The sequence below is a fragment of the Crocodylus siamensis genome, chromosome 3 (genome assembly GCF_052110815.1).
Source record: "Crocodylus siamensis isolate JL-2025a chromosome 3, ASM5211081v1, whole genome shotgun sequence".
In the NCBI taxonomy this organism is placed as follows: domain Eukaryota; kingdom Metazoa; phylum Chordata; order Crocodylia; family Crocodylidae; genus Crocodylus; species Crocodylus siamensis.
This window is the reverse complement of record NC_143397.1, coordinates 157920161-157936064: the sequence shown is the minus strand read 5'-3', so window position 1 is coordinate 157936064 and position 15904 is coordinate 157920161. Positions and strand designations below refer to the sequence as shown.

Here is a 15904-nt window from a genome sequence, read left to right as displayed (position 1 = left end):
TACAAAACGAACTGCTGAGTAGAACTGTGGAACAAGGCAGTTATGTTTGCATACCCACAAGCCACCCACCCAAACCCCTATGACTTCAGGCAAAATAACTGACTCCCATTCTTATACACTCATGCGTAAGTTATGACTTGAGTCAATATTTCTCTAGCAAAAAATAGCCCCTCACTGTTTTCCTTCAGGTTTTGTAATAAGCTAGTTTAGCAAGCAAAGCTTTAATGATTTATTCTGGAGAATTTTCAAATGCATTTAACAAAGAATAAATCAATTACTCTTCAACTCACTTTTCTTCCTTTTTCTTGCTAATTAGTGAAGCTATGCAATTACGTCTATACAGAAGAAATGTAAAGTAAAGATGACCGTAACACAATTAGGCATATCTATGATAGCTTGCAACAGTAACAATGATGAAATCTAGTAACCCAAGTCTGTAAACACAGTCACCAGCTGGCTTGTACAGTCTGTACTTCTTCAGTCTCTAAGCAATTGTATCTTTACAACTGCTGTTATCCATGCTCACTAGTTTAAAAATAGTGTACTTGTCTTACACTTATGTTTCCATCTTGGTTTGTAGACATGGCCTGCATCTGACAAAGGCCTTTTCATTGCCTAACTCATTATTTTTCATTATAGTATACTGGTTAGTCCCCATGTTCACTTTATTTTTTCATGTTCAACAGCAGTCTATACTATTTCAGTTGCCAGATGATAACTTCACATCAAGATCAAACTTTTTAGCAAAAGTGATCTGAAATTAGAAGATGAATAAAACAAGACAAACTGGCTTGGTTTACAACATAGTTTTTTTATTATATCTAAATAAACAGTTAAGCGTTCTTTAGGCTCAACAAAAACTTCAAATTTCTGCTGAATCGCACTTGCAGATTTTTCTGTACTAAATTATATCACAGAAGATATGCTTTGCTCTATGGGTCTTTATTCAGATTAAAGTAGGAAGATGATGTCAAGAAAATGAAGGAAGGATACTCAACCTGGAAGTTTCCATGCCCAAAATCTAGGCTGAGGAGCAGTTGCTTAGGAAAAAGAATAATTCTATGGAAGTTTAGATATAGCTAATTTTTCTTCCTGTCCCCCTTTCCCCGCATTTTCTCTTTTACTATAATTTCTCCTCATGACATCTAGATTTTCCCCTTCTTTAGTCAAGAAAAAGGCCTTCCAAACCCTGAAATCACCTTTCCTTTGGAGAGTCAATGATTCTTTTCCCAAATCTGTCAATTGTAAACTTAGTATTAACTGCCACAATAACAGGTCTACACTTAAACCAAAAATCAAATGAAACTCCATTGTCTGGATAATTTAACACTCTATGTTTCGTTATAAAAGTTGATTTTTTCCTCAATTACCTGGTACTTCACCAGTTTTTAAAAATAATGTGAAAATACAGCATCTAAAATATTAATAGGACCTATGACTGTTCAGCCAGAATTCTGTTCCAAGGGTAGTTCAACCACTACTGCTAAATGGGTTACCCCAGAGGCTAGGGACTCTGTGCACAACAACCCTTATTTCATGGGGTCCACACTGCACACACAGCTCACAAAAGACTTGGTTATTAACTATTTCTGATTCATGATCATCTTGCAGGAGCCAGGCAAATGGATAACCACTTAGACCAGGGGGTTTCAACCTTTTTTAAAAAGGGTAACCCTTCTGTCTCAAGCTTTCAGTTCATGTACCCCTTTATATTTTTTTCTTGTTTTTAATGTAACAAATTACAAGATAAGGCAGGCTACACTAATTAACAAATACATTACTATATCTATATTATCTCATAGTCTGGCTGGTAAGTCTGCTGTGAGGGAAGGGGTGGGGGTGGGGCAGGGAGACTGAAGCCCTGCAGTGAGAGTGGGAATGGGGCTGGCACAGGGGCAGGGGCAGGAACTGCCCAGCCGGGGCTGGGCATGGAATGGAGCCACAAGCAGCTCCCTGGGTGGCACCGGGGGGAGGGGCACGGTGGAAAACATGTGCCCCGGATCTGTGTGCAGGGTGAGGGTGGCCTGTTGCTGTTGGCTGGGGCAGGGGTGACTGGGGCGGGCAGTGGTGGTGCTGGCAGCAGAACTATGGAGGGGCTGCAGCCACCCCAAAATTCATGGTAGCCCCCACCCCCAGTGCCACATACCCCGAGCACAGCCCTGGTCCAACCCCCCACCAGGAAAAGCCCAGCACCACCCCAGCCACAGTCTACAGCTACAGTCTGCCTACTTTTGCCCTGTATGCAGATCTGGCAGCACATGCCCCGCTTGCCCTCCTGGGGTATGCACAGTGGCAGGAGTGGCCTGCCCCCCCATACCCCAATTGGATGAGCTGCTCATGTCTCCATGCCCTGCTCTACCCTGGCTATGCAGCGCCTGCCCCGGCCCCACTCCCTCCCTAACCACAGGGGTCTCAATCTGCCCCCCTCCCACACACACACACACACACACACACACACACACACACACACACACCCCCCCCTTCTTCCCTCACAACAGACATACCAGCCAAAGCCGGCTGCTCTCCATGCTACTGGGCTGCGCTCCTGGCCGCCTGTGCTGCACTGTGGCTGCATGCATGCATGGGGCATTTATCAGCTATATCAGCCGAAAAAAGCCTATTGCCAATGCAGTCAATTTTCCTTATATTGATGCAGCTCCAGTATTTTTTTTCTTATGTGTTCTGTATATCCCCTACAACCTTTTTAAGTATCCCTAGCGGGTACATGTACCCCCGGCTGACAGCCACTGACTTAAGCCAATAGATCCACATAAAGAACTTTGGAGAGGTAAATGGAAAAAAGACTGGGAAAACACCCCAGCCTTCCACAAACTATTATAGCAGCTGTTTGGGAGCTTGTGGGCGGGGAAAAAACAAAAAAAACTGTTAAACTTTCACAGTGGTAGATCTAACTGAAGGACTCCTGTAACCTCTGAGAAATGTTCTATTCTAAATGCATCTTTCACATCAGCTCACATTAGAATAACATTCCAAACTAGTACTAAAAGCTGGTGTGCAAAATTCTGACCTGTTTGAAGTAATTATCAAATGCCATTCACTTAATGGGGTCAGGAAGTCACTCAGTAAATCTATGAAGCAGAAAACATCTCTTCTAACAGATACGAATATATACAGGTTTCCCTCGCTTTATGCTGTACATGCAATCCTGGAAAATGGCGCACAACTCAAATTCACATAAAGGGAATACTTTCCAAAACCTGACCTCCAGACCCATTTCTACCACTTTTACAAGACCATTTCATACTCACCAACAGCAAACAGTACACACAAGCAGAGGGCAGTGGTGAATGTGGGAATGGCAACTACAAAAACACGTGTTGCAGACAATGAGCGAGGAGTACAGATCCACACAGGAGACTGTATTTTGGTGCATGTCACTCCCACCACATGCCGGAAAAAGCAGCCTACTAGGGGGCTTCCATCGCACCGATCACAGAGGAGTCAATTTACCTCAGAAAAACTTCAGAGAAAATTAGAAATTATCTACTTCATCTAATCACTCCAAAAGAGACCAACTCAGGAAGGAAAATCACCACATACTACAACAACTTAAAAGAAAGAAATCCAATCATCTTCCCTAATAGTATACAATGGATACAAAGAGACCATGAAAAACTTTCTACAACATTCATCCTCCATAAAAAGAAGAAATGGAACAAATTACTCTAAGAACAAGTTCCCCAGCCACAAAACAACCATCAGAGGAACAACACCAACAGCTTACAAGATTCCAACCTCAGACTTAATGAAACTGAAAGCAGGAACCAACCCTCTAATATCACCAATCTCTCCACAAACACACCCCCCTACCAAAACTGAAAAAAATGTCCTTTCTGAAGGCCAAAATTTCTGTCCAGAAAAATACCCTAATAAAATTCTTCAATGCAAAGAACTAGAAGAATTTTCAACACCTCCGCCTCAAAGAACATTTCCACAACCAAACTGAATCCACTCCCAACAACAACTCATCCTCTGACAACATTCAGAAAAAGATCAACCCCAAAAAACATCAGATTGGACACCTCACAGTGGACAAAACCCTAACCTTGACCACTACATTGACTGCTTCAGGGAAAGAATGAACTATCAAATAATCAACACCACACACCACCATAACAACCTCTCTCTACCATAGAAAAAGTCCATAGAATCTAAGATCTAACCACCAAATAGTAGTAAAACCAGCAGATAAAGGAGGAGCCATAGTCATCCTAAACTGTGAAGACTACATAAAGGAAGTCAAACAGACAACTCTCTGACACCACCTACTACAAAGAACTACAAGAAGATCCTACTCCCCTTTTCACAAAGAAACTCAACGATACCATCAAATCATTTCTATCAGGACTACAAGAAAAAAAAAATACAGACCTTGATCCCCCCCACTACCTAATCCGAGAACTTTTTACATGCTCCTTAAAATCCACAAACAAAGGAACTCTGGAAGAGTTATACAACCATGGGACCTTAACTGAGGAAATATCAGGTTTCGTTGAATCAATCCTAAAACAGCTCATCACCCACAGAACAAGTTTTGTCCAAGACACTACAGACTTTCTACAGAAATTTAAAAACAGAGACCACCTTCCCAGCAACACCCTCCTAGCCACCATGAAGACGTTACCAGCCTATATACCAACATCCCACACCAGGATGGCATTCAAGCCTGCCTTACATATCTACAGGAACAAGATTACAACTCGGAATACAGACCCAAAGATATTACTGACCTTATACACATCATCATCCTCACACACAACAATTTCGCTTTTAATAACCAACACTTCTTCCAGATGATGGGAACAGCTATGGGCACCAAAATGGCCCCACAATATGCCAACCTTCTTATGAGCCACCTGGAAGAAGACTTCCTCAAGAACTGCACCATCAAACCCCTGCTATACTTAAGATGTATTGATGACATCTTCATTTAGACTGAAAACTGGTAATCTCTGATTGCGTTCCATCAAAAATTCAACAACCACCATCCCTCCATCCGACTTTCTTTAGAATACTCCAGCACCAACATTTCTTTTTTAGACACGTTGATCAGTATCCAGAATGATAAATTATAGACCACGTTATACAAGCAACCCACAGACCGACATACGTATCTGCACAGAACCAGCAATCACCCTAAACACACTAAAACAGTTGTGTTATAAAGCCAAACCCTCAGATACCACCAAATCTGCACTGAAGAGAACACCCGGGATTGTCACCTCACCGATCTTAAAAAGGCTTTCACCCAACAAGGACACGCCTCCAGAGAGTGGATCGGATATTTGAAAGAGCCACCTGGATACCACGTGAAGAACTACTGTAGTATGCAAGAAAACCCCCACAAATCACACACCACTGGTTATGACACATCACCCCTCCCTCAAACCCATATGGAAAATCCTCAAACAATTGCAACCCATACTAGAAAGAGGCCCTATTCTTAAAGAGATCTTTCCAGAGCCACCCATCCTAGCCTTCAAACAAGCACTGAACCTCTCTAACCTCATCACCAGAAGCAAACTTCCTAATACCTGGAACACACCAAATGGATCCAGACCATGCCATGACAAGAAATGCAAAACCTGCCAACACATCTCCACCACCCCCACAATTACTACACCCCACAACGGAGCCATCAGCATTCCCGGATCTTATACCTGCACCTCCAGAAATGTAATATATATCATCCAATGCACCAAATGCCTTGATGGAAAATACATAGTAGAGACCAAACAACAACTGTGCACCAAAATGAATGCACACCGGAAATCTATCAAAGACAGGAATACCCAATTACCTGTGGGGGCACATTTCTCACCAGAAAACCACTCTCTCCCCAGTCTCAGTCCTGATCCTCAAAGGAAACTTAGAAAACACTTCCCAGAGACAAGCCTACGAACCCACTTCATCAACCTCCTGGATACTAAAAATCATGGATTAAATATAGAATTTGATTTATGACACATTATAACCTGCCTGACATCCGACTCCCCAGGTACTTCTCCACTAATCATCCCCCTTCTCTCTTCCCACCCCATCCAGCCCGTCTCTCACCCATTGACTCCTCAATCTATATCTTCACTGACAGCCTATCTTGTATGCAGACCAGCCTGGCCCCTGGCTACTTTACTTTCCATTCCATCCAGGAAGAGCACACACCAACTGCTGGAACCTTCTCAGCCTGACAAAGGGTTTTTGAACCCGAAAGCTTGCCTAAAAATTCTTTTCCAACTATTTAAGTTGATCTAATAAAAGATATCAGATTCACTCAAAGAAACTTGTCTGCCTATGTCCTCAGACCAACACAGCAACAACCTACACCCCCCCCCACACATAATGAATTGTTGGTATAAAAAGTGTCATAGCATAAAAGTGAATTCACACATACTGAACCTGCACAGAGCGAGGGAAACCTGAATTACAAATAATTTTGCCAGACAATTTAAGTTTGTGTGTGCATTTATAAAACAAAAAAATGAAAATAAAAAGCATCAAAATCATTTGGACTTTTTAGCAGGTCACCTAATACGACTAGTAGGTTAGGTAGCTTTCTTACAGCGAGAGTAGTTTAGTTCCATTCTATAACCTAGCTGATTGTTGCTTTCTTTAGTAAACTCAAACAAGATTTCCACTGTCCTATTTCCTGTTGTTTAAAAACAAAAAAAACAAAAACAAAAACCTCACAAAAACTTAAACAATTTGTTTTTTTCTAGTAAAATACACAAATACCATCAATTCCAACATGAGGCTCAACAACAATAGCCACAAAATGACATATATTGTCTAGGTATACACCTGACGCTTCATATAAAATTATAGCTAAGAATCTACCTGGGCTTGGTTATGTTTTTATTTATTTCAATCTTAAAAACGTGTTTTTTACTTTATAAATAAAAGTGAAATCAATTAAAACCAATTCAAAAGTGGAAATAAAAATATACGTGATGTACTGAAGTCCATCTGAAATACTAAGATTCATGAACAGACATGCTGGTGTTACAGAAAGCTCTGAGGCTTAACCAGCATATGAATATTTTCTCCACTCATTGAAGTGAAGACTGTCCCACAAAAAACTGGCCTCTGGGAAGTTACCATACAGACAACAGATCTCTGTGTGAGTGATTTTATTTTTTCTTCAGATGGATATTATTTTTATAGAAACAGTCCAATTGAACAAGTTGCTTTTATTTAAAATTGATTTGTGCAAGTTTACTGAGGGAGAATTTAAACACTGAAGATTACCATAAAAATGATATTAAAGAGGGGGGAAACATTTAATGATGAAACATACAATAGAACGAGGGTCATTTGCATCTGCATGGTTTAAAAAACAACCCCCCCTAAATACCAATGCATACTTCATAAATTCTAAATTCATGAAGTACTGCACACATTTTATTATACTGCTCATAATCATTCTAAAAAAGCCTTAACAGAGAGATACAGAAGAATTATCCCTAATTCAATTCACATTTTACATAAATATTTGTTTCCAATTCTAATGAAAAGGGATTTGAATAAATTACCATTTTTATACCTATGTATTTTGAGTAATCATATTTTAAAAGAGGAATTGGATGCTTTGTTATAGGAAAAGGACTTCCATGTCTGAAAAGAAAGGATCTTTCCTGTAATTAAATCATTTGTATAAATCAACAAGATTTTAGGTCTACAAAAATGAGAAAGAATCAAGGAGCATATTATATATTTCAAAATGAATCTGTTAGTCTTTTTAAGAATTCAGAACCTTTGAACCAGAAATAGAAAAGAAAAATTCCCAACGATTCTGAGTTTACCATTATTGAAAAGGTTCTATTGAACCTTGATGTGGTATTTTTCTACTATATTTGTTCACAGAGGTAGACAATTTGAGAATAACAGTAAATTGGAAACATTGTACTCCTTTAGTAGACAAGCTTTTCTTTACTGTACGTACATTTTTCCCCGGTTCTCTCAAAACTTATGCTTAAATATTAAGCATGCTATACTTAAGAAACAGTGTATACTATATTAAACATACCTTTTGAGCCTCCTTAAACTAAAGACACTTATGTAACACACACATTCACAGAACCATAGCCCCCAAATAAATCCATATATTAAATCAAATTATTTAATTACAGAAAAACTTTTGATTTACAAGAAGAATGCCCCAGGCTCATACCAGGAGTAAAAAGAAGCAAAGTTTTACTTAGGAGTCCTTTAGTTTCCAGCTACACATCCATATTCCCCACTATGTCTCATTTAAGCCCATGATTTTCTCTTCTCTTTCATTCGCATTCCATTCTTCTGTTTTCTCTCTCCCTCTTCCTAATTGCATCAGGTTTCTTTCCACTGAATTCTAACTTTCCCCTCAACCCTTCCCCCAGAACCTTTTCCTAGGGCAAAATAGCCAGATTCAGAATCTATAGGGCATGAACAAAATCTTTCACAACAAAACCACCAGGTTACAATTCCTATGTTTTGGTATGCCTCCTCATCCTAGTTATTTATTGTAGATATTATATAATGCTGAAGTTAATATATGTTCTTTACTGAGTGCCTTGTAATTCAAAATAAATGATTGTATTGTATTGTACTAAAAACAGAAAGCATCTTGCCAAAATGTGTTAGATAAGAAAATCAATGAAAAGTATTTTATGCCTGCAGACATCCTAATTTAATGCAGCACTCCACACCCATTCACCTGTTCTTAAAAGAGGTACAGCATATTCCAGGATGGACGCACAAAACTGAGGAAGGCTGAGCTGTTGCATCTGTAATTCCAAAGAGTCCTCATTTTCCACCTCTGGCAGGTCATTTTGTCCTATATCCAGTGGTGACTGCAGAGATATTCTGGAATTTGCAGGAGCCGGAGTACTGCTTTCACTGCAAAACAAAAGCAGGACTAAGCACTGCCTTAGAAGACAAACTTAACTATTTTTTAATAATAATAAAAAAACAAACAACAATAATGACCCAGAGGTGAAAAATGGAATAAAATCCACTTACCTACCTTTGGTTTATAAAGAAAGCCTTCCTTTCCTCCTTCCCCCCCCCCGAAGATAGAGGGAGTGACTTTTAATCTTGGAAACATCAAGTACGTCAAACATGCTGCTCCTCAAATTTTCTTTTTTAAAATGTAAAAACAAGAAGAATCCTAAGAGCCACATAAGCTAGTCTATACAATGTGGAAAAATAGGGACCAATTATTTTTCCTCCCTTTTAAAGTCATCTTTAAAAACAATCAAGGATATTTATCAATAGTATGTTTTTTTACTGTTAAGCTTTTTAGAAGATCCTAGATGAGCAACAGTTGAATTAATTTCTGCATTTAATGCTACCACCGTTCACCCCACTGCCAGATGTGGGTCCAGATCCAGCCCAAGAACAGCACTGTGGTCCAGATGTCAAACTTATTCAGCCCCATGAGACAGACTGGGACTCCCTCCAGGGCTCTTCATGGGCCAGGTCTGCCACAATGACTCCTTCTCCCCACAGCTGCCTTTGCCACAAGGGAGGGGGGAAGAATGGTAAATGAACCAGGTAGAATCGCATTCGCCACCACCTCCCAGAGAATCTTTACAGCCCCATACACAACAGATCATCAAGAGGTGGGAGGGGAAGAGGAGAAAACAGGGCACTAGAAGAGAGACTCCTGGGGAATCTGTACCATGGACCTGCTGCAGCAGGTGTGCACCAAACCTGTTCCTTAGCTGAAGCAGCCCAAGCCCATGCTGCTGCAGTAGGAGTCACAACAAATAGCAGCTGCTGCCAGTGTGCAGAGAGCTGGAGCAGGTAAGACTCCACTTCTCCCACCCTGCCACCATACCCCACTAGTTGTCAGAATAATTCCCCTCCCCTGTCTTGCACCTCCAACTTGCTATGCCTCTGGAGCAGGGGAAGGATCTAATTCTATGTTATGTAATGAATGAGGCTCATTTACAGTATTATATAAATCCTTAATAAAAACTGAATGTAGAGTTAAGATGGATTTAAATAGCTTTTTACATAATGGCTCTCTTAAGACACACATTTAAAATTAATAACCTGAGCTTCTCTAATCTATAATGTCAGAGCCTATTATAATACTTAATAGTTAGTGGATCATTAAACCCATATGCAATAAGACTCTAAAAGCCATTTCTACTGGCTAGATAAGAATTCACAAGAATTTTTTAAATTCTCAAATAATGACCTAATAAAGGACAATGACACTTGCAGAGTGGTTACAAAGTCTGTTATATCTAGATGAATATCCCCCTCCCCTGACTACCTTTTACTTGTTAAGACAATCCAAGTGAATCAGTAATAGTTGTGTGGCTAGACCCTACGCACTTGACAATTTGTGGTCAGAAAGTTTAGGAAAGTGTTTGCACTGTATAGCCACAACTACCCATTATGATGCATTGACTTATTTTATGCTTTCTCTGTGTCATCGAGTATTGAAGGGAAATAAAGAATCCTGGTATCTGTATTTGTTGGTTAAATAGTGGAAGAAATAATTATTTCAAAGTAAATCAACATAAATCCTACTGGTTATAATCTTTTTGAAAGTATTATTAGTTCATTCCTAATACACAAACTCTGTTTTTTCTTTACGGGCAGAATGCAAGAGATCAAAAGGACTTCATAAAATTGTAATGCCAGTTAAAAGCTGAGTTCCAGTCCTTCGTTTCTTTTAGTTACTTTTCCCTTAGAAAAGGGATCCTAACTCTAAACAAACTAGTTTCACTTGCATGTTCTCCTGATAGATTGAATTTTATCTGAAAAGCAGCACATTGTACATTTAAAAAAGCCTTCCTATTCACTTCCCATTTTGTTCACCTGGAAGATGCTCTATCCCAATCCTGGCCATCGCCTCTAGGACGCTGACCTGTACGTCCAATCACAGATGGTCGAGGGCTACTACTTCCAGGGGATGGATTCTGGGAATGAGGGGGTCCTCTTGCTTCACGGCAATAAGACACAGAGGAATTTTGGGAAGCTGTACCTTACACAACAAAAATAGAAAAATAAGTTTCATGCACCTCTCTATTGTACAAAACTATCAGTAGAATTATGCAAAGTACAATGTCGTTAAGATATGGCAAAATAATTAAACTATTAATTAAACTAAGGTAGTCAAATTAATGACTAAAACACAGGCCAGTTAGCACAAATGTTATAACCAGTGTGAATCTCAGAAGGTCTGAAAGTTCATTGCACACAAACACTGAAATGGTTGAACCATATTTCAGGGGTTCTTGAAGTCTCACAAGAACATTTTTTGCTAGATTTTGCCGTCTTTTCAAATTCTAGAAATGCTTGGTTTAGCAACAAGATTTCAAGTCATCCACGGGTCAGACAAGGCGCTGATTCAAGTTGTAGATGCAATAAGGCATTTAACTGATCCATAATTTATTCAGAGTAAAATAGTAAAGCATATTAAGTCAATGTGTCTTAATAGCTAATAAGACACAAGCTTAATTATGCTTGGGCAATGCTGAACAAATTCAATCAAGTTAGTATTATTAAAAAGCAGTGGAGATGGTACACAGACATGTGTTTAAGCTACTAAGTATAATGACAAATCTATGAAAATAACCAGTTAAAAGATAACCATACAGTGGATTAAAGTGCAGGAAATAAATAGGGGACACACATATCACTGAAACTAAGCCATGCTGACAAGATGTTAGTTTTAAGAAATGAAGTAGTATTTGAAAACTTTTGTTCTCTCTGCAATAGCTATTAAACAGTTTAACACTTGTCATAAAAATGGCCAAAACCAAACCTAAACATCAAAAGTTAATGCCCTTATGCAGGCTACATTTAAGATCATCTATGCATTCCCATTTTGTTCCAGAAGTTCTGAACACCAAAACATTAGGGTCTTTTTTAAAAGTTTCCCAGTATAAAAGTACCTTCTCCTTTCAAATTGGAGGAAACATAGCTCAGTCATTTTTGAAGATTCCCTACTATTATTTCCTAAACAAACTAGATTATACCTATTGTAACATACCTTTCAATTCCCACTTTGTTATAGGTATGATTCCTCAAACAAGTGAGAAACTGAAAGAGCTTCTCTGAATTTCTCTGAAACTGGCTACCTTCTTTAATTTTCCCAGTGAAACTGAGGTGATAGCAGTTTTCAAAGTGTTCTTTTCCAGAATGACTACTACTTCATATTGTTGCTTGAGTAACTAACAGGCCAAGCTGCATGCAAGGCGCTGGCCAACCTTTTTGGCAGGTGCGCCACAAGGTCAGCCTGACACTCTGTCGGAGCGCCACTCTGATCCCCTTCCCCTCCCTTATCCACCATGTGCCATACACAGGCTGCCTATGCTATGTGATGATCAATCCCACTTTATTCTCTTTCTTTCAATACAATTTATAAACCATAAATGACCAATAAAAAGTATTAAGGCAGGAACTCTGATAACTCTACAGGGAAGCTACTACATGCCTATTGAAGCCACTGAGTTCTAAAAAAAAAGCTGCTGCTTAATGACAAATTTATTTCATAATGACTTTTACTCTGCATCACTGGATATTTGCAATAAGTGAATAATGTAATTAATATACCTTTAGAGTGTGCATAGCCAATGCCAAACATGGAAACAATGGGATATCAAGTAACAAGCCTCTGTGGAATACAAGATTCCTAACTTTCTTGGGTTTGCATGGTTTCAAAAAAAAAAACCAGAAGCTAACTATAGACCAAGAACACAAATAAGCTCCTTTCTTGGGACTAGCCAGTGAACAGGCTGGGCAAGAAACAACCACTTCCAACAACTGCTTCCCCACTCCACATCTCCTTCTCAGCAAATAGGGAGGATGCTCAAAATCCTATGAAAAGACCTTGGCAAATGGCATGAGCTGGGCTTAGAAGCAGCAGCTGCATAGCAAGACAGAAAGAACAGTGAAAGTGGATGCAAAGAAACCTCACACTTCTCCCAGGAGATGCACGAGGAGTAAGTGGCAGGTGACGCTGGGAAGCTATAGTGGTACAGGATGTGACCACTGGACCTAGCAATCAGGAACTGGTCTATGAAAGATTTGTGGAAAAACTGGACAGGGGGGCCAGAAAACTCACTGATCCTGACTGAACAGCTGCAATCTCCTATTTGATTTTAACAGAACAAAGAAAAGGCATGCAAAGCATAGGCCTCAACAGCCTTACTCTGCAGTTGTCTCCCGCCTGAAGCTGGCCTTAGGGATGAGCAAGGTGGGAGACCCCCAGGGCACCATAATCAGGGAAGCGCTCCACACATACACAAGAAGCCCATGCTTAGACCAGTGCTCTCCCTCTGCCACAGCCCACCCCAACTGTTCCTCACCTCTGACAGGAGGAGCCATACCCAGCCCAGCCTGCCCCCTAGCTCCAGCTGCTGCTTAGGAGAAGCTGGGCCAGGAACGTGCAGGTGGGATAATACCTGCTCTAGTCTGCCTGCCTTGCTCCTGCACAGCAGCAGCAGTTCCTGCTTGGTGCACCATACAGCTCTCCCTCCCTGCTGGACTGTGTCCTGCACTCCTGCCCACCTGCCTCTCCCTGTAGCAGCAATGACTAGCAGTGGGGGGGGGGGGTACCAAAATACAAGCTTGCCACAGGTGCCATTTTCCCTAAAGCCAGTTCTGCTCCCACCCACCACAAGGATCCAAATAAGCACTACTATTGTTTCACTTTGAGATGTAACCTTTTATACGCTACCATACCTAGGGTCTTTCCTTTTTCTTGACAGCCATAGTAGAACATGCTTGCACTTTAGTTATGCAGCTGCACGATTACAGAACCTGTCTGTTGAAATTCCTGGAGCACTTGCTTCCAAGTTACATACACCCAAGTCAGAAAATAACCCAGCTCTGCATGAGCAAGTCAATGGATCTCAATTTCTTAAAACCTGGATATCAAATGTAACTTGGAAAATAAAACTTGGTAGCTCAGACTTTGTTCTTGGAACCTAGTAGTGGATGGAACACAGCAGCAATACCCCAGAAACACAACAAGTATTAGGTAGAGGGTAGGAAAAAAATGCTTCCTAAAACTCCCTGACACACAAAGTGAGCACACATGCTGTAGCTAAGTATTTGAAAAGCTAAGCATGTAGTAGCTGTGGTTCCTCCCTAGCTAGTCACTGCCCTACTTTTCTTTTTTATCTTTGAAATACCAGAGATCAGTTTTAGAATTTCAAAGAGCAGTTTACAGGAGTAGGTGAAAACAGACAGGAAACGGTAAATGCTCTTTGAAATAATAATTATTATATGCCCTTGCAATGAGGACAGATACAGAACACCTAACTTAGCAAACACCACCATGGCTGTTCATCCATTAAATTCCCAATTTTACATGTTTTCTTCTCTAAATTTAATGGAACTTAAGGATGTTCCATCAATTTCAAGGAGTAGAATTTGAATATGGAGCCTACTAAACCTGCGAGTCTTCCATGGGCCATTATCTGGAGAAGCTCACAGAAGAAAGAAAAAAAATGAAATAAAAAGGAGAGATAGAGACAAACAGAAGGAAAACATTTAATGGGATATTATTCCATAATACTTCTAAAACAGACTTTAAAGTGATGACATTTCCATATTTAAGAGACAATTAGGCTATTCTTAAAAGATCATTTTACTATTCCATTTCCTTGAATCCTATACAGTTGGATTCAGGGTAATTACTGCACCTGGTTATAAAGTGGGAGGCCACAGGAAATAATCCCAAATATTTTTTTAAACCCTAAATGATTTTATTTAAATGTGCAACACATGCAGATTACAAAAAAGATTCAAGTTTCATCACTTCTGTTGAGCAATGCAATGATCTATGATTTACGTTCCTACAGGATGAGATCTTCAAACATACCAAAGAATTATCGTCAGGAAGTTCCATCACAGTCTCCAAACAACATTTATAAACACGCACCTTGTTCACTGGAGAAAAAACTTGGATCTCTGTGAAAGTTGAGCCTGTTTCTTAAAAAGATACATAACTGCTGCAGACATGATACAGCCCGCAAGGCTAAATGGTGTTTTCCATCTCTTCCAAAAGCTAACTTTAGCAAAGACAGAAGGCTCTACAAAACAAAAGTGTTAACAGTTCAGTTCACTCTAATTCAACAGTTCAATCCAGTCATCAACCTAGATGTCATTACACCTCCCATGGACTGGCATACTATGGTTAGTTCTGAACTGTACATAAAAAGAGAATGACTTTTGAACAAGTGTTTACAGATCATATTGAATTATGGTTAAGAACTCTTTGTTCAACAAAGGAACTATTGTTAGTCCCAAGAGAAGAGCTGCTTTACACCATTTTCAAACAACCCTCTACTGACAACCTATGAGCAGCTATTACGGGAACTGAAATGTAGCACATTTCAGCCAAATGGATTTGCAAAAAAACTCCAAAACAAATCAAAACCCTTCACTTCATAGCATTGTGTGTTGCCAGTATTTAAACAGGTAATTACAATAAAATTAAAATGCAAATCTACTCTCAAATGCTCCATATAACAATTTCCTTTTTTAATATGATAGTTTTAGACACCCCTGTATGAAGAAATGCACAGTTGTTAAGCAGGATAATTTACAGAAAAATCATTTTACAATCTGATAGGGTTTTAATTGATAGTAGCTCTAACCTGAACAATCTTTGGTCTCTGAAGAAAGATCTCAGCAGGGAAATCTTGCATAATAACATCCTGAAGAAGCTCACATGTACTCCAAATTAAATTGTGGTTACTGCTTCTCAAAGAGCTAAAAGTTAAAGTTGAAATTCAGTAAAAAGAAAGAAAAACACTAGAACATTGCAAGTCTGTATACACAAACCTGCACTCAAATCTGAACTGAAGAATTTCTGCAACTGCACTACTGCCACTTATTCCCAAAGAAGGGTTCTTTCCCACAAGAGCTACTTTTGTGG

General features: G+C 39.6%; 1 protein-coding gene across 4 annotated transcripts in view; it reads right to left on the bottom strand.

The window, feature by feature from the left end:
- The window catches only part of RTTN (rotatin), a 154887-nt gene that overhangs the window by 126746 nt on the left and 12237 nt on the right, over positions 1 to 15904 (bottom strand). For 3 of the 4 annotated variants that reach the window (XR_016441379.1, XM_090039589.1, XM_090039592.1), the window contains exons 6-9: positions 15624 to 15738; positions 14906 to 15056; positions 10831 to 10996; positions 8711 to 8892 (exon numbers count right to left, since the gene is read on the bottom strand). Coding sequence is in view for 3 of the 4 variants with exons in the window: in XM_090039589.1 (XP_089895715.1) it covers positions 8711 to 8892; positions 10831 to 10996; positions 14906 to 15056; positions 15624 to 15738 (614 nt within the window). In the remaining variant the exon portion in view is untranslated. The remainder of the gene's footprint in view (positions 1 to 8710; positions 8893 to 10830; positions 10997 to 14905; positions 15057 to 15623; positions 15739 to 15904) is intronic. The other variant, XM_090039590.1, reaches the window with a different exon arrangement.